A 19,489-nucleotide genomic window follows, 5' to 3' on the forward strand; every position below is an offset into this window, starting at 1 on the left:
GGACTTCAATAAACATCAACTGTAATTAAATAAAAAATAAAAAACAAAAAATTAAGTATGCTGCCTGGTACTTAAATAATTGACATATACATATGACCTATTTATTCTATTGAAAATGTACAAATGTGGCTTTGTGTTTCTTGATACTCTGTTAAACTAAATTATCATTGTGACATTATTATATTATAGGGTAATGGTGTAAATCAATAATTATAATAATGTTAATATTTTTTATTCAAGTATAGGCATTAATTTGAAATATTGACTTTATTTTACACAAGGAAGTATGCCCTCTTGATCTAAACTAAGACTAAGTTACTGAACTACCTGAATCCCTGATTACCAAATAACTCCCACCAATACTCAATGATCATCTACTTGATGAAATGCGTCTTGAATTTCATGTCAAAGTGACCAAGGTCAGATTTTGCAATTTTGAATCAGATGCAGCCATTCAAGGTCCTGAAGTGAGGATGGTCATTTTATGTATATTCGCTACATCGTCTTAAGAACATTTGTAGTTGGATTAAGAGCAAAAGGCAGAGGAAAACCAGTAAGTTTGTAAGCGAAGGCCACTTGAGGATCATCACGGTCTCTCATCCCATCTTGACCTGCGTTTTCGTTCTGATTTGGTTGCATCACTTGGACACATAGAGGGTGCTTGAGGCAGATGAGTTGCTTTTGCTCTGACTTCTGCAGATGCAGGTCTTAAAGATATGAAGTCGTCAAAATCCTCTTCGTCACTCTCGATCCAGCCATAGCAAGGATGTCGTCGGGTTGGAAGACTGTTGGTTGGTGGTGGGGAAGGAATATTTCTCAGTGATGGTGAAGCTGGGATTGCAGTCTTGCCTGGAGGATTTTCTTCAATCGCGGGAGTTTTACCCTTTTTGCTCGATATGTTAGCAGTTGACGCGACATGTTCAGACTGTTGGTATGGGAGAATGTCTTTCCAACCTGCTGTCACTGAGTATGATCAGGGATATACGGGATAGCTAATCAAGAATTATGAAGCACATTGTGCATCTGAATTAGTGATAATTCATTTTACCAGCATTGATCCCTAATGAACTGCTGGAAATTTCAGGGAGTGTAGACTCAGCAACAGCACAAGAGGATCCTGCAATATCTGCTGGAGTAGTTTCTTGAGGTCTTTCATCTTGCTGAGAATCTGGTGCGCTACTGGAAGTACCAGCAGCTATTTCATCCCCAGATGACTTGTCCTGGAAAGAGAAATTACCATGTATAAAGATGAATAGGCAACAACTTAAGCACAATTGACATATCTAATCCAAACATTTAATGCAACAACACCATTTATATTGTAGCGAAGTTTTGAGCCTGCACTTAACAATTCATGCCTTATTGCTTGTGAAACTATAAGATATTTGAGCTTTTTCAACTTAGTCTGTGCTTAGCTTCAACAGGCAAGAATGGTAGGTTGCATTGACAACAGAACATCCAAAGTGTCACAAAAATTTACACAGTGAAGGATAACAAAGGTTTCGGCAAGAGACTCAATATCAATGTAGAAAAGAGAAGCAACAAGTGACAAAGATGAGTCGCCTATGTTAAAGTGAAATTCCCATAGCCACACCGAAAATATGTTAAAATTGCAAACTCTTGCGCATTATTGATGTAATAACTATGAAGGTAGCACAAAATTATCAGTCGGGTATAGCAGATAGAAACAACTTATTAACTCAAGTATACAAACTAAGATATGATGGCCAACCCAAAAACTCTGAGACCTAAACTTGCTAAGGAAGCTACCTCAGTGCAAAGAATTCAAGACATTTTATAGAACACAGAAGCTTTTTTCAGCTGTTTAAAGAGGCACAACTCAAACAAAAACGGAAAGCAAATTGAGATTCATTTCATGCCTGTTAAGCAATTAATCTTAGTTGCCCAGCTTTTAGGTATTCCTATAAGGTAATGGCAGTAGCTGAACAACGAAAATTTTAGTTTCTTTCTGAAACAATTATAAAAGAAATGGTCAAAAGTCTGCTCATGATGCTCTTTTTATATCAATGCCAATTTACTTGAAGGAAGCAGAAATTATTTTCTTGTTCATGCAGCAGAATGAAATGTATGTCATTTTACCATCAGATACAATATCATGGAAACACCATAATATTGATAAAGAAACGCAGTTACCATTTTTCTGTTATGACATATACAGGCATTTAGTTCTCATAATGTCTATCTCACTTCAAAGGTGGTATTAAGAACAGGTTTCTTCTATCACACAGAGATATCATCAATTTGAAGCAATTGGCAATGATGAATAGGTCTTGTTCAGGAGGAAATCAGCTGCCACATTCCAGTGAGTATAAAACTGAATCTCTAACTGTTGTATGAGATAATTTATGATTGTACATCAGTATCTTTGCACAATAAAGCCTACAAAATCAATAGAAACGCCTCAAGCAGTAGCAGAAGCTTCAGAAATTAGATTGACTTAAAGATATTACTTTTTGCCAATTTAATGTCCTTTCCTTTATCTGCTAGCAAATGGCAATTAAGCATTTGATATTACATATCGTTTCGCATTAATATTAGTAGTCTGTGCTTGAGTTGTTACCTGTTATTTCAGAAAGACAACAACTGATGAACAATGATATTTTGATAAAACTCAGTATTCCTTGCAGTATAATGTATTCTGCTTCATGTAGCAATCTGGTTGCGTGGAAGCAATTATATGTTGTTCATCTTCTGCTAAAGCAAAAAGGACTGCTGTTAACATATCAAATGGAGTCAAAGTTTCCACTGACATTATATTATAGCAATATAGATCTATTTTTCACAAACATGGTGAAATGCTACTAATCTTCCTGTACCCTGTTTCCAAAGGAACCAAGATTGCGGCTTCTGTAAATGTATTCTAGAATCTTAATAGTAAGAAGTTTATCCTGAAAACTGATATTGGTACTTTGTTAACACGAATGCACTTTCCACAGTTTAGCTCCTATTCTTTATCTCTGTTTTTATTTCCAGACAGCCAAGAAAGTCACTACTTCCTGCATGATTATCTGTTGATGCAAGAACAAGAGATTCATTAGAAGAAAAGTTTCATGACACAGATTCAAATTATTTATAGTGTTAAGTGTCCCATCAGTCCCAAATTTATAGGCATTGCAAAATAAGAATCATTCCAGAAAACGAAAATGTTTTCCTAAACTAGTTAATGGTACTAAATCTATCACACGCTTTGACGGTAATAGACTCAAAGTTTTCGTATTTTCAACAGTAAGAACAGAAACCTTCATAACAAGTCAAATGGACCTATTATACATTCAGGTGGAAAGGGTATACTGTAAAGTAAGAGGCAAGAAGAGAAAGAAACAAATGAGTCTGAGTGTGCTCTATAATGCTACTTTAATAACCTCGAAACAAAAATGCAACTTAAATTCAATAATTTGTTGTATGCCAAAAACTAATAACTTTGTCCATCTTTATAACCACAAATTGCTTCCTATAATCGAGATTGATGGGCCACGCTGGAAGACAAGTTCTTTGAAGAATTTTTAATTCTAGATAGACTTTAAGTTCATCACCAGACTTGTGATCATCTTTGCTTAGAGCAATGCATATACTCTATTGCTAGTCAAACAAGAGAAGAGACAGCAATCGAAAACCAGAATCACAGATATTAATTCAAGATTGCCACAATAAAACCAGGAGGAAAAAAACAAGAGTGCGCTGATAATTTTTATACCTTGCCCCGGTGGCCATCTTCTGCAACTTTCTCTTGATCATTTTCTTCATCATCACGAAGAATGGCATCAATAAGTTCCTTATATGAGTATTCCTCAATGAAAGGCCAACCTTCATCTCCACCATATTCCTTTGTTTCAAAACATATTAAGTGAATCATATAATTATGCTTCATGGTGGCCGTCTTTCATGTACATGCACCAACTCTGCACACTTATGCACATATACCATACACATGCACACTTTGATGTGCCACACATACTACACATGCTAAAGGAGGTTGAAGTTACCATAAATCATGATCAGTGCTGTTTTTGAACTCTTGAATTGCGGAAGGGTAGAGGGGAGAGAAACACAATAACAACGTGGAGAAAATTCTCTATATTTAGTTTCTTAATATTTTGGTCATACTATACACATAAGCAGCTCATCAATTTCTGAATCCATGTAAACTGGGGGGTCTTTCGCCAAAGCTAAATAAAAAATGAGAATTTCAACTGTACAAACACATTTGCTTTTCCTATCCCTTAACACTTTACAATTTTTGCCCACCTAATCTATTAAAGTAATTAAGTACCCTCAAGTGACAGTTTTCTTGATCTTATCGGACAGCAAAATCATCTAAAAATTATGTGCAACCACCCAACTTGGTAATCTAAATTGACAAGGGAAGTCATCGACAGTGTGACTTTCCGAATTTTAGTATGAAAGCAGAAATGTCTCAGTAGCATCATCAAATAAGTAGAAGCACATGACAGCTATATCATTATCCTCATACGAACACCAAATTAGTCAGCATTTACATGCTTACTGCATCTTAAATATTTCCAAAATGACTAAGTTTTTACAGATGAGCTCAACTAATTTGCACACTTATATTTGAAGACCTATCTCAACATTTGACACAGTCAACAAAGAATTCATTGGGAACATGACAGCTACTCTGAAAGGCAGAACATAAATCCTTAGTGTAGAAACCCTCATGAAGAAACGCCAAATAAGTCAATATATGCAGTTATTGCATCTACAGACTCCATTATCTAAATTCATCACTTCTATTTTCTTTTGTTAAGATATTCTAAGATAAGCTTTCATTTTAAAGTAGACATACTTTTTCCAAGTATTACACTTACTTAAACTCATGATACGATACTATTGACTCTCGACTACTGCAGTTAAAGGTAATAGGAAAGGATCACTATGTTTGGTTTCATTTTTAACTTATTTTGATGTGTTTTGTGGAGATAGAGAGAGAAAAACAAAGATAAATGAATATGTGTTAGAGATAGTGTGTATGTTTGGATTTGTTTTTGAAAATAATATAAAATAAATATGGTATGTTTGATGTTGTTTAGTAGGAGACAAAAACTACTGTTCATTGTCAAATCATATCTCTTATATATATATATTTATATATATGTATGAGTATGTATATAATTTTTTTAGTTGTAGAGCCTATAATTAGTGTAAACTTATTTTGACAAAAAACAAATGAAATACTGTTGCAAAACATCTCAAAACACCACCAAAACTTCCAAGACAAATCAAGGCAAACATTGTCCATGTTTTAGCCCATCTCGGAAATGAAGTAAAATTGAAACCAAACATTATGATCCATAATGTTTTCCCACCACTTTAGTCCTTCATCTTTTTCAGATGTATTATTTTAGTCCCTTATCTCATAAATAAATATCGGTGTCATCCATAACCATTAATACTAACAGAAACTTACTCAAAGTAGATGGAAATGTCATGAATGAATGATTAAGCTGGAAAAGCATGTAGACTTCAATGGTCTTCCTTATTTTGCATCTAAAATAGAGACGAGAATAATAAGTCAACTACTACTAGTCGTTATAGATAGCAACAGGAAAACGATTAGACGAAAGAAATTGAAGGAAAAACTGAAGGTAATAAGTAATAAGAACCTTCATAACCAATGAAACTCTCATAAAAAACACAAAAGATATCAAAATAGAAGTTCCATAGAATCATTTGTAAAATGAGATAGATAACTAGTTGAAAAAAACCAATTCCAAATGTCATCATAAATTGATTACTGCTGCAGTTTTCTTGCAGTAAGAACTACACAATAACACCTTGTTAATGCAAAGGTATAGAATAAAAGTTTTATAATCTACAAAACATTGTAGACTCTCATTAAATATCAAACAATAATTACATAGGACTCTTCATTTTTGTGGATTAAATAATATTACCTTCTTATAGTATTGTATAATAGGACAAATATTTTCTTAAAATGAAATAAATAAATTCAAGTTTAGTAACACATTCTTTTTCTCGAATGAAAGCAATAAGTAGGAAAAAAGATCTCCGCAATCACTTATAGTGAATAATATAGCCAGCGAAGCATTTCGAAATTAGTTTTCACAAAAGAAAAGGCAATTGTCTAAATAGATCTCAAAGATTGTATTATAGATTATATCAAGCAATCTAACAATTCTAATTCTTTTATTGATAAAACTAAAAGCCTATATATTTGTAATGAAACTTCAATAAAATATCACCATCCAAATAATGGCACAATAATTATTTAAAAAGTCTATGTATATAAAAAATAATACACCAAATTGGATTTGACTACACTCAATTAATTAGATTACATGAAAAGCAAATCATATTATAGGTGCACTATAGTTGCTATATGAAAAGTAAATCATATTGCGAGTGCAACACTTGCCATCTAATTTGTACCCAAGGGCAAAACCTATTCCAACAAGAATTTTGCCACAACTTTGTGGAACATCCAGATACACCGCCACCTATGTGAATCACTACCCACTGATACTATCATCCATACTGCTACTTTAAACCATCTTTTTCTCATGAATCTTTTCTAATGCCATCCCCCAATCTTAACATATTCCTGAATTTCATATTTGTTTCTGAAAACAAGTTTGGATTCAAGTTCAAGACTCGAAAAAACTTTCACCCCCCTTGATTGGTCAAAGCTTCACCTGGATCAGATTTATTATAACTAGCTTCTACATCATAACAGGCCTTATAGACTAATGTGATATTTCAGATAACTTGAAAGAAGACGGAACAAAAACAAAAATAACACACAGGAACTCACTGGAGACCCACATCCTTCCATATTTATGCTCATTCTTCACTACAGGCAACTCTAACTAATACACATAAAGGAAAAAAAGAAACTAAAAATCAGAAAAACTAAATAAATAATTTCAAGTTTACCTTCAGAAGTTCTTTCACATGTTTCCTCACTTTCTCCTCCGGGAAGCCAAACGGCACCATCGCGTCCACCGCCGCGTCCATTCGCGTCAACCGCGCCTGAAAATCAAAACCCACAAATTAAAATGCAACAAAAATGTAGAAATGCGGGAAACAGTAGAAATAGGAAGGAAACATGGAAGGAAAACTCTAGAAATAAATATCAGTGACGATGCTGAGGAAGAAAAAGGAATACCTTTCTGGCTCTGCTTCTTGGCATCTCCGATGATGCTCACAGTGAAACAAGGGGAGGCAAAGCTGAAAAGGGCACTGATCTTTGTATTTTGTTGCAAAAAATGGGGTGAAGAGGGGAGGGGGGCCTGCTGAGCGTACAGCACAAAGATGAGCACGAAAGGGAAACTAGTCTGTATGCATGCTTGTTATGCGTGTCCTTGTTTTTCTATTTTTCTATTGTGTGTGTACTGTTTGTGCAAATACATATAAATATATTTGGCAATAAAAGCAAATTCCACGTATGTATATAATTTAAATTTTTATTATTTTTAAATTTATTTAAAAAAATGAACATAAAATTAATGGGTGAAATTTATTCTTATACCCGAATTCTGTTATTAATATAACATCAATTCTTGAGTAATTATAAATAATTCAATTAATACTCGAATTTCACTGTCAATATCATTTTGATACTCAAATTGTTTTTTTTTTTTAATTTATTACTTTGTTATTTATTTATATAATCATCATTTTACTCTCAAATATTAACATAAAAAATAATAAATATATAAAAGAAAAATTTGTATAAATTCCTATTGATATAAATTTGTTTTTATTTAAATCACTTGACATTCATTTTCATAATTGGTTATAAAGATTATTAAATTTTCGTCGCAAGTCCACATTTAATTCTAAATACTATCAAATTTTCGTTGCAAAAAGGAAATAATAGGCACGAAAAATGATCCTAATACAGTGGTGACTAAGCCGTTGAGCAAATAAGATTGAATTTATTGAACAAAATTTGGAGGATAGTTTGAACACGTTCATGTATTACCAGTTTATTTATTAATAAAATTTATATTTACTTAAAAAATATTTTTTTTAATTATTTTGATATTTTACTATCTCTATTCTCAATCTTTATAAAAAAAAATTATCATTATTAAATAACTTTTATTAATAGCCAAGTCCACTCAAGAAATAGATTTCTAATATATAATAAAAGTATGGACTTAATTTTGTTCATCATCAAAGGTACTTTTGCATTTAATCGAAATATTAAAGTCTGGTTGCAAAAAAAGGCTTAAATTTAGATTGAAAAGTTTAAAGTTTAGATTTCAATTTCTTAAAAAAAGCAAAATGTAAATTAAATTTATGCGAGATTCCAATATATTTTGAATTTTACTTGCAATATGATTAATTACTTTCTCTTAGTCTCTGTAGTGCCCCTAGTATCTGCAGCGCTCCAACTTGAGTCTGTCTAGTCTCAGTTTCTCTTTTGTGTCTGTTCAGCAGCAACAATAGTATTCAACTTACTACATTTCAGACAATCCCTCGCTCTGGGTTCACTAATGCCACAAATGAAAAAGTCAGCCTTCGGTCTCTCTACGCACGAGGCTCGAAACTCTCGGTCACAACTTTCGTAGCTTTTTCCTTCTTCTTGAACTTCTTACCGGACTTTGCCTTGCCGTTCCCCCAATCATCCTTCCTTTGTTCCAAGTTGTTTACAACTTTAAAGTCCGCTAAACGATCGGCTGCAGCTATTGCCAAAGGTAAGCCCTTGACACCCTGCCACCTCAATTCGGTCTGTGCCTAAGGTTGCAAACCTGCCATATTAAACAACTTGTCCTCCTTCGACATATCCCTCATGTCCAACAAGAGAGACTCACAAATGTACCCGTATGCCTCAAATTCCACAAGGACTCCCTTGCAACCCAACTTATATTGCAAAGAAGGAATTGCTCCTTCAACTCCTTCTTCAACACTTCCCATGTCTCAATACGCTCCCGATTAGTGTTGGCATCATTCGACAAATGAGAACACCACCACAAGTTAGCATTCCCAGTTAGATACATACTTGTAATGGATACCTTCTCCGCATCCGGCATCTTTGCAGCCTGAAAATACGTCTCCATGTCCCACAAGAAGCTCTCTAATTCCTCGATGCTCCAATCACCACTAAAAGATTTAGGATCCGATTCGATACTTCCCTCAGTTCCACTGGCCCAAACAGCCTTTTTTACCACCTTCAAGTCCGTCTTCAAGGCCTCCAACTTGATGTCCACATCGTCAGTCAGGCAACTCACATTATCCGACACTGCCACTCTCCACAAACTGTGGCAACTCCTCCATCACCATCATATTCATATTCTCGACTATCATCTACAAAGCTGTAAAATCTACTGAATCAGGTCCATTGCAAGAGGTTCTTCCGGCCGCCCTACTAATTCTTCAACCCCATGTAATCTTGCCTTCATGGCGTCCAACCGGTTACTGATCCTTATTTGGTCTGCTATCCCAAATACTTATCGTCTGAGCCTTCGCAAATCTGACCCAGACAAGTTCTTTGAAGTCTCCACAAATTTAACTCCAAAAGCTCGAACTAGAGCCAACCAACCTGGTTGCTCTGATACCACCTGTTAAAAAATAATATGCATGAATATAAAATTACTAAAGAATTAATTGATTCAAAAAAACAAATATCTTGTGAATACATAAATATGTTTAAGGGTGTTTTTATTGATAAAAGTTTTGTCAATCAAGATAATTATTATAGGGGTCTTACCCTTAATAAATAAAAAAAATTATGACGAGTAGAAAATTTAAAAATAATTATTTAATTTTAAAAAAAAATTAACATAGCAATAAATTAATGATGCCAACAAGATGCTCTTATAAATATAAATAGATATCAAAGACATGAAGACATATTCTACACGTACATGTGGCAGTTCATCATTGGAGACTTTGTCGCTGAGGCTTCGTCCTGCGTGATGAGCCCACATCTAAATGTGTAAATGGCTCGATACTACACCCATAAAATATACCTACAGTTCTTCCACTTCTCAGTATTGAAATATGGAAAAATTATTTGCTTACTCCTTTAAATTTGTTTGTTATTAATTTTAATTATTTAAATTTATTTATTTTAGTTTTAATTTAATAATTTTTAAAATTATTTAATTTTAGTTATTGACTTAATTTTGAATAATTTTATTCTACATAACTTTTTAAGAGTAATTTTAGTTCATATATATTCATTTTTTGTATCTCGTAGCTAATGCTCGCCTTAAATGATATAAGAGTTTAGATTTATTGAAAAAAGTATTTATTTATATTATACTTAGAGCATTATAATGGACTATTAGCATTTATCATTAGAAAGACAAAAGAGTCATAAATTTGGGTAAAAGACCAAATCTATGCAAAATTAATAGATAACAGACTAAAACTAATATTGCCAAAGATAAAGGATCAAAATGAACTCAGACCAAAGTTATAGGACGAAAATTTTATTTTTCCCTTGAGGGTATATAAAATATACAAAACAATAATTGGGGAGGATGAGGGTCCGGCTCCAAACCACTAAGACATGGGACCTACTTGAGGCTTCAAAACTCCGAGTTGGACCTGGTCTCGGAACCACTGCCATCCCTAGCTGTACTTATAGATTACCATGGACCAAGCATGCGTTTAGACCATAGATCTATTTATGAGTACTTATTGATTACCATGAGTCATAACATGCTCTTCAGACCATAGGTCGTTTGTAGGAATATTTATAAATTGCTTATCAGTAACCCTCACATTAACACCAATGAGGCCTAGTTTAATTGGTAAAGTTGATGTCCCATGATTTTAGAGGTCATGAAATCCCTTTGGGTACGTGGAATGTTGTTTACTATATAGTAGGAGTCTATAACTATTTACGAAAGTGTTATGTTGTCGTTAACCAATCATCATTAAAAGACGGTATCATTAATCGTCATTTGTGATTACTTGAAATGTTTATAGATAATAGTGGTCCAAAGCAGCGGAACATTGGGCACGAGAAACAATATCTTGATTCATCCAACTGATTAAAAGCCAGAAACAACATCGTACAGTTTCATGCTGTAATTGTTTTGTCTTATAAAGTTTCAAAATCTTGAACAAATAAAAGTAAGTAATACATCTGCTTAAAATAAGTTAAGACATTATTATTTACTACTATAACCAAGAGATCCTCTTTGCACATTTGGTAAACTTATGTTTGGCTTATGAATGATAGAAAATTATTAAATCGCACTTAAATTAAAAATCCAATAATCCTAGAAAATATTCAATATAATCCAGCCAATTATGAATCTCAATTTTTATTGTTTTATGGTATATAGAATTATAATCTTATTTTTATAGTTAATTGTTGAATAACAATCAATAAGAAGCGGGCACAGTTCGATAAATCGATCGAATTGTGTCAAAATAGAATTTTTGCGAATCAAATTGCCAATTTCAATCTGGGTTGTTTATTAAACTTAACCAAATTGAACACTGAATTGTTTGAAGTATATAATTTCAATTTATTTTTGTGAAATGTGAAAAAAGTATTAGAACATGTTGAACACTTTTAGGAGCTCTAATTCCTAAATCTGATTAGTCTAATTGATTTGTTTTATATATTGGAATCATGTTTGATTTTAATATTGGAACTGGATCTTTGTGTTTTATTTTGTTTTCTGATTGAAATTTGGAATCATAAATGATTTGTTTGCCATTATAAATTTTTACTTTCACATGTCTTTTGAACAAATAAATTTGGAATTTGCTATATATGGATTTTTTATTAGAAAAAATAGTTTTATCAATTTTTAATCGGATTAGAACAAAATTTTCAGTTATTTACTGAATTGAATTAAGTGTGATTGCACAAAAAGCACACTCCTACAATCAACTAGCATAAAGGGGTTTTTATGTCAAAACTTAAGTTCCGAGATTTGTATAATACAATATGAAAGAATTATTTTTAAGGGCTCGAGTCCCACCAATATGTCGGATTAATAGTAGTAATAGTTTTACTTTAATATTGGTTGTTGATTAGTTATACATATTTGATATTGATTATTCATTAAAAAACAATAAAGACATGCTCGATCATACAGACAAAACCAACACTATAAGTAAATATAAAAATTACATTAAGAAAATGATACAAATATTCCCTTATTGTTTGAAAAATGACTGATACCCCTGATAATATCGTCCAATAATTGACCTTATTCCATAAGTTTTCTATAGAATTTCTTTAAAAAGTTGTATTGAATTGCTCCAAATAATTTTACATATATTTTTTCATAATATCGTCCATCTAATATCAAACTTTTACATTCTTTTTCTAAAATTAAAATTTCAGCAAAAATAAAATTGACATTTCCAACTTATCTTCCAAAGTTGTATAATTATGTCGAGAAAAAAATATTTATAATTATATCAAATATGTGAACAGTAAAATATAATATGTCCATAAGAAATCAACATTTCTTGCCAATGTTCTCATACCATAATACACATCTATCAAGCCAAGAAAACAAATGGTCAAAATGCACATACACATGCTAAAAGATGATCATTTCCCATGTTAAACATATCACACAAACAAGAAAACATGTCCACACAAAGATTGTCCTTTACAAGTATGGGTTGTTATTTTCTTGCATAAATGATTTGATTCCACAAGGGAGTGGGCAATAAAGTTGAAAAAACAAATTATTGAAATTTGTTTGAATATTATAAAATATTGCAAATACTTCGACTTTTATTCTGAATCATACTTTTTTGAATATTTATGAACTTTCAAATTCTTCAGTATGGAGTCATTTGAAAGTTTTTTTTATTTTTAAATCATTGCCCTTAATTCAATACATCAGGCCGAATGTAACTTAAGGTGATATTTACGCATCGCAATCCTAATAATTCAAGATTATCCAATAATCTAAATCAATGTGTTATTAGATATTTGAAATTAGGATAAATTACACCAAGTTCTCCTGAGGTTTAATACAATTACAAATTCCTTCTCGTGTGTTTGATAAATTATCAAAGCTGCTGATGAATGACATAATTGTGTAAACTTTAAATAGTAAGGTAAAAATGTCAACTTTATCCTTACTGAAATTTTAATTCATTTTAAGAAAAAATTGATTAAATGTGAAAAAAAAATCTAATGTTGGACAACAATTGTTGTTAACCAAAAAAAAAAAACACCAATGCAAATACCTAATGTTGAACATGTGTTAGTATAAAAAATTATAAAATTAAAATTTAAAGTCTAACAAGATATATTTTAGATAATTCGACCAACGTTTGGATGAAATCCTAACAAAATAGGTCAGTTGTTGGATAAAGTTATTATCGGGGGGTATTAATAGTTTCTCAAACAACAAATGAATATTTATAAGTGTAAATTACAATAGACTCCCCTGATATTTGAAATAATTACAAATATCCCCTAAAATTAACAGTCTTTTAACAAATACCCTTAGTGACTAACATATTGTAGGAGGTTTTTATTAGATGCCGTTAATTTTAAGAAAAATGAGATATATTTGTAATTTTTCAAATAATGAGATAGTATTTATAATTATAGTAAATTTCAAGAGAGAATATTATAATTTACCTTATTTATAATTGTATCAAATTTCATGGGACATTGACGTAGTTCACCATTTGATATTATTACCCACAAGTTCCTTAATCCTAACTCCATAGTTCTTAAAAACTGTCCTGAATCCTGGTTGCCCATATGCTTTCCATAGGAGCCATCACACTCTGTTCATCGGCATAACTTAATCAATCTACATCAGATCAGACTATGCAATCAATCAGCATTTACACCGAACATCAGACACAGTCCACATCCAGAAAATGAACTTCTTCATCCTGCTACATTACTTGAAATTGGCTTCCAGCCTCAGAAAAAGTGTGATCTCCATACAGCACAGCATCAGTGCTTTGCCGGTGGCTGGCACTGATAGCACTTGGCGAAGAGACCAAATGTGTCGACTTGCTTAATGAAATTAGTCATGCTCGCCCACCCTCCGAATCCGAACCCAACGATGAAAACCCACAACACCACGACTATGTTGATGGCATACATGCCTGTCCAGCTTGGGAGGAAAAATGGAGGCTTTTCTGCTGCATTCTGCATGTAAACCGGAAAAATAGGCGATGTTAGCACGACTAACTTGGAGTGACTTGATTGGGGAAATAACCTGTAAATACTTGTCCATAATGTGGTGACTTTTACTAAGATCACAAAGAGAATTCTGTTCAGACAATATATCTTCTACCTAAACTATTGATGCTAGCAATCATTGAATAAAGGAACTAAGTCAAACATCGAATTGCTTTCTACTATTTTCATTAGGAGACAAATCCAGCTGGGATAAACGAGCTGTGAGATAAACCTGTCAGGATCGTGAGTGATGAAACGACAGTCTTATAATCACACAATTGTAGTTGCGCTGGAGATGCTAACCATTGGATAAAGCCAGCAGAACATTGTTAGAAGGATGATTGCATCGACATCCTTCGATTTTCAAGTTAACACCAAAGAAGAAAGGATCTTTTTAATTTTGAAAATATACGCTTTTCATTTGCATTATATTTGGCACTACAGGTTCCCCCTAAAAACTGGGCGGTCTGAGATTTTGTAGTCTAAAATATGACTGCAGCGGTTGCTAGTGTAACTTTTTCAACATTGAGAGACTTATTTGCAATTAGAATGGAATGAAAACTTTGGAGCAAGCATGGACTGATTACCTGCCGGGCCGAGGCTTTCCTGTAGGTGAGCATATGGGCAAGAGCAGGGATGATGTAGACCGTAAAGCTAACCAGAAATGCCCCCACAGCTGAGTTTATAGGCCCGAAGAAGGGAAAGATAATGGCCAAGAACCATATTGGTATTACTACCGGTAACCTAGCTAGTGCCCTCAAACATATGCTCTTCGTGTCGTGCACACCGAGCACTTTCTCCCAAACAAAGTACAAAGGTGTGCAGGCAAACCCAAATGTTATAAACTGCAAGAAAAGACGATAGTTTTTATTGCTTCTGTAGTCTCAATTTTGGCACTAAACTGCCAGCACCAAAGTCAAAATTTGAAGGACCTGATGTATAAGCATTAGAATGACAGCAGCATCACGGAAGCCAGTCCGTGGGAGAAGCGAGAAGGCGTTGGAGTGAGTGAGAAGTTGGTCCCCGAAGGCCCAGTAGACAGCAGCAGCAGATGGAATTGTAAGGGTGAACACATATGACGTTGCTAGCAAATATATGTACTTGAACTTTTGAGGCTTCCACATAGCATGCATGATTTCCCTGAAAGCATTAGTGACCAAAACATAAGTCACACTACATATGAAAGCATTGGAATAGTTTAAAAGAAGAAATTAGCTCATGCTCAATGCATTTGTCAAAGAAGCTCCATCAACGATTTTTCATAGTTACTAAATTAGTACTCTGGCACTATTTTAGGAAGTTTGCAATGCATAAGAAGAATATGTTACTCAATAGAAGTGAAGAAACTACTTACACGGTGACGGCATGGCCACCGAAAGTGTAAAGTATATTGGTGGCACCGGTAAAATATAAAACCATCTTCGTCGGTCCGGAGTGCGTTACTCCTTTGACCTGTACATGGAAATGGTAAGGGACTCAAAATCTTGTACAAAGTTGTGATGCCAAATTTAATCATGTCGCATGTAATGAAAACTCAAGTACCAAAAGTTATATCGGGACACTTGTGCCAAATACAAAGACAAAAGCTCCTATCCATCTACTAGAAGTGCCTTATTTCTCTAGGCACGAAGCAAATTTTAACACAAAAGTATTGATACCCGTAGAAGATGCAATCGCTTTTTCGTTAATGCAATGATCTTATTTGCAAGATTTCAAGAATGGCAAGTAGGCTGACAATTTTCACTCATATTACCTGGCCGTGAACAAAGGATGCAATCGTCAAATACCAAGCTGTATAAGAGGTCATTCCTAGACCCAGAAAGGACCATATTCTGTAGTTGTGATAAGATGGAATAAACACGGTAGTCGCACAACACGCCCCAAATATGTATGTCCAAGTCCTCTTGTCCAACCGATCGTTAATGTAATATATGTTACTGCAAATTCATAATGATGATTATGAAATATCAAGGACATTAAATTGCACTTCTCTACATTCCTTAAAGGTGCAAAATTGACATGAAATGCAGCAGCGAAAGAAAGGAATTCAAACATCAACAACCAAAAACACTATAACAGGTATCCAAACCTTGCACAAGCTATAAGCTGGATGACAGAGCCAAATAAAAGGAATGTGCAATTGAAGGCTAATCCCACAGCCTTCCAGTGTGGCCCCAGCAAGCCATCCAACACCTCAAACCACTGCATACACATCGAAAACAAGCAAATTAAACTGATACTCCTACGTTATTGCACCTACAGACTCACAATGATAAAAATAGTTACTCTTTGATTCTTGAATTTTTACTAACTGTTCCAAACTGAAAACAATTTCTATTAGAAATATTCTTGGAAGGTTAACCTGAATGACATGATTCTTGAAACTGACATTCTCTTTCTCTTTTCTGGTTCTGTACTCAACATAGAGTACACTGATAAGATAAGCAGTCCAGCTTCCAAGTAAACCATAAAACACTTGGAGAATTACTCCTGAGAGCATTCCCACTTGAGAAAAAGAGTACGGCAAAGTCAACAAAACTTGTGCCACCTGCATCCAAAACATCCAAGACTCAACTTTCTTATAGAAATGAAGAAACTTTGAGAAAAGAGCTAAGCACAACAAAGTTTGTATAATGGCAGAAAATTCACAAAAATTAACTCTTTAGTGGAAAAATTGCACTTCTGATCCCATGCGATTGAGGATGTTTGGACCTACAACATAAAAAATTGTAGCATTTTTTTGTATCCGAGGATGAAAAATTATACCATTTTTGGTCCCAAATGCTACAATGTTTTAGCCTCTGGACCAAATGTACTAAAATCGCAAACTATGTGACCAAAAATGCAACATCCCCCCTCTATGATACGGGCTAAAAATGAAACATCCCCCTCTTTAGCATTTCTTGTTTTCTGAACTTTGAGAATTACCTGATTCGAGGCACAGCTGAACCAAGCATCATACACAGACCCTCCATGCCAAAGAAAACTTTTGAAGTTACGCCTGGGATGAATGTCCGCTGCTTCTTCCTCTACCTGATGATGATCATCATGATCATTCTCATTCATATTCCCAGGGACAATGGCTTCTTCTGCTTGTTTCTGGGGCACCATTTTCTTCACTATAAGCTCTGAAACTCAAAATAAACAAGAATCCAATCAGAGAAGTTCAGAATCAATCAGAATTGTGTACTGAAATGATGGAATAAAGCAAACACTTTTGCCTGAAAAGACAACAAACTCATACTAAACTCCTTACACTTTTGTGGGAGTGAGGTCTCTTTCTTGAAAGTGCTATGACTATGAGTGTATTGTGCCTAACTGAAGCTAATATATATATAGCCAAATGTACACAAACCCGAAAGTTCAGACACATTTTCAAATACATTTTTGTAAAAGTAATCATAATTTCGCTGTACTCCCACCTATTTTTAGAGTGCTTACAGTGAAGACTGATTTTTGGCGGACACAGGCTGCAGAGGGCGGTTACAAATTGTGCAGACTGTTGATTTCCAAGAAGAAGCAGTGTAGCAGCTTAAATGCCATTCCACATTTATAAACAAGAAAGATCTCTCTCTCTCTCTCTCTCTCTCTCTCTCTCTCTCTCTCTCTCTCTTTGTGTGTGTGTGTTTTTCCAACTCAAAAATCACGACTTTTTCCCTCCTTGATCCTTAGTAAATAAGGGTTCTTGGTTATCTGGTTGAAAAAGAAAAAAAATTTGACAAACCAAGGCACAGATGATTGGTTAAGAGGAGAGCTATTGAAGCTAGATAGCCAAGAAACTGCCCAGAGAGAAACGTTTCCTTGCTGCACACACTAATACAGGCGTAAAGCCTCTCTGTTAATTTGCTCTTCTTACAATAATGAACACAACAGACAGTGTGTGTGTGTGTGTGTTTTTTTGATAATCGAGAGATGATTAAGGGAGAGGCTGCTCTGAGTTCTCTCTCTTGAGTGTAAATAAAGATAGCCAGGAAGAGGGAGAGAGAGAGAGAGAGAGAGAGAAAGAGATGGGGAAAAGCTCTTTTTGCAGCAAAAGAGGAGGCACTTTTTCCACACAATCTTTTTTTCCTAGCAGAATTGAGAAATACAACAAGGGAGAGCAATGCAACAAGAATTCCTTCTCTTTCTCCCTTCTGCGCCTTCTCTTTTGTGTTCCTCTGTCTCAATGTGCTTCTCTGTTTGCAGATGGAGACAGTCAGAGATTTTTCTCCAACCACTTGTGCTTTTACACTTGTAGTAGCTGTGTCATACTCTCTTTTCAAATTGATGAGCAATCGAAACAGGGTGAAATTTTAATCTAAATCCAATTTTATGTAAAAAAATAAAGCCTTAATTTGAAAGTCCCTAAATGGGAATATATTTTCCTGAATTCTGTGCATGCAACTTTTAAGGAATATTTGCAATAGCTCCAACCAAAAAAAGCTGCAAGTTAATCAATAATCAAAGTTGGAAGTACGTAAAAACAAAAGCTAAAAATCGAAAAAAAAAAATTGAAGTTGCAATATTTGTAAAATAATTTAATATTTACAATCTTACTAATAAACTGCAAAAGTTGATAGAGAGCTGCTTATAATTATTATCCAAAATCAATTTAATTTAATCAATTCAAAATCAAAAACTATAAAATAAAAACCATTATTTTTAATTTATTTTGAACAATAACCTCATAAATACTTATTTTAATATTTACAAACAACCAATTACACAGCTGACCAGCAATTGATTGATAATGATTATAGTTGATAAGTTTGAAATTTTATTTATATTTTTGAAAAATAGATAAACTTAAAAATTCATGTGTTTTGTAGGTGAAAAATGGCCCTAGGAATCATACAAATAGGAAGTTTTCTCCTCATGCGGCTCAAGAAAGCAAAAGCACATCTTTGATTTAAGTTGGTATAATTGCTCTACAACTTGTTGCTATTCTATTTCAAAAGCAGGATGGATGTTGACCAGAGAAATAATTAATACTAGTAAATAAAACAGACTCGATGCATGTGCATAATTTATATTCTATTTATTTAATAAATGCAAAAAAAAAAGAATAAAATAATAATTGATTAAAATCGGGCAATCATTATTGAAGTATATGGATCATAGCGTTGAAGGGCAATTCCCGTAATAAGAATAAAATTGTATAAGTACCTTTAATTTTTGGGATTTTACTTAAAGTTACAATGTTATTATGGTATTTTGACCTATAAGCTAACACCCTCGAGAAATTTCTTCACGATAGATGAATTTGAGTGGGTGTTTGATGTTTTATATTATACTGGGGGTATTTGATACCAACCTAATAAATAGAAGAAGAAAAAGTAAATTTAACCTTTAAAGAAATAATAAATA

General features: G+C 33.6%; 2 protein-coding genes across 5 annotated transcripts; both read right to left on the reverse strand.

Annotated features, from left to right (window-relative positions):
* Positions 1-378: 378 nt before the first annotated feature.
* LOC105160897 (uncharacterized) lies at positions 379-7,349 on the reverse strand. 2 transcript variants are annotated; one of them, XM_011078412.3, is made up of 5 exons: positions 7,166-7,349; positions 6,934-7,029; positions 3,716-3,844; positions 1,049-1,220; positions 379-963 (listed from the first exon to the last, which is right to left on the reverse strand). In XM_011078412.3, exons 1-5 carry the CDS (start codon positions 7,187-7,189, stop codon positions 587-589), a joined length of 798 nt encoding a protein of 265 aa, XP_011076714.1. In that variant the 5' UTR covers positions 7,190-7,349; the 3' UTR covers positions 379-586. The 2 variants fall into 2 exon arrangements, with proteins under 2 accessions (XP_011076714.1, XP_011076715.1); XM_011078413.3 differs by having other exon boundaries at positions 379-954; positions 7,166-7,346.
* Positions 7,350-13,572: 6,223 nt separating this feature from the next.
* Positions 13,573-18,403, reverse strand: LOC105160898 (auxin transporter-like protein 2). Of its 3 annotated transcripts, none has more exons than XM_011078415.3 (9): positions 17,566-18,403; positions 17,072-17,271; positions 16,506-16,691; positions 16,233-16,345; positions 15,897-16,080; positions 15,498-15,595; positions 15,076-15,283; positions 14,731-14,988; positions 13,573-14,110 (listed from the first exon to the last, which is right to left on the reverse strand). In XM_011078415.3, the coding sequence occupies exons 2-9, from the start codon at positions 17,252-17,254 to the stop codon at positions 13,913-13,915; spliced, it is 1,428 nt and encodes a 475-aa protein (XP_011076717.1). In that variant the 5' UTR covers positions 17,255-17,271; positions 17,566-18,403; the 3' UTR covers positions 13,573-13,912. The 3 variants fall into 3 exon arrangements, with proteins under 3 accessions (XP_011076717.1, XP_011076716.1, XP_011076718.1); XM_011078414.3 differs by having other exon boundaries at positions 17,585-18,402; XM_011078416.3 differs by lacking the exon at positions 17,566-18,403 and adding an exon at positions 17,400-17,519.
* Positions 18,404-19,489: the final 1,086 nt, after the last annotated feature.

This window comes from Sesamum indicum, linkage group LG4 (assembly GCF_026168435.1).
Source record: "Sesamum indicum cultivar Baizhima isolate 11 linkage group LG4, ASM2616843v1, whole genome shotgun sequence".
In the NCBI taxonomy this organism is placed as follows: domain Eukaryota; kingdom Viridiplantae; phylum Streptophyta; class Magnoliopsida; order Lamiales; family Pedaliaceae; genus Sesamum; species Sesamum indicum.

What these genes read in the sequence shown, in the direction of transcription:
- LOC105160897 (XM_011078412.3), bottom strand. Translation starts at nt 7,189, where the DNA reads ATGCCAAGAAGCAGAGCCAGAAAG. An exon ending in ATGTGAAAGAACTTCTGAAG is followed by an intron (nt 3,845 to 6,933) that starts GTAAACTTGAAA and finishes TTTGAAACAAAG; the next exon opens with GAATATGGTGGAGATGAAGG. An exon ending in AAGATGGCCACCGGGGCAAG is followed by an intron (nt 1,221 to 3,715) that starts GTATAAAAATTA and finishes TTCTCTTTCCAG; the next exon opens with GACAAGTCATCTGGGGATGA.
- LOC105160898 (XM_011078415.3), bottom strand. Translation starts at nt 17,254, where the DNA reads ATGGTGCCCCAGAAACAAGCAGAAGAAGCCATTGTCCCTGGGAATATG. An exon ending in TCAGCTGTGCCTCGAATCAG is followed by an intron (nt 16,692 to 17,071) that starts GTAATTCTCAAA and finishes TTTTGGATGCAG; the next exon opens with GTGGCACAAGTTTTGTTGAC. An exon ending in CATCCTTTGTTCACGGCCAG is followed by an intron (nt 15,596 to 15,896) that starts GTAATATGAGTG and finishes TTCCATGTACAG; the next exon opens with GTCAAAGGAGTAACGCACTC.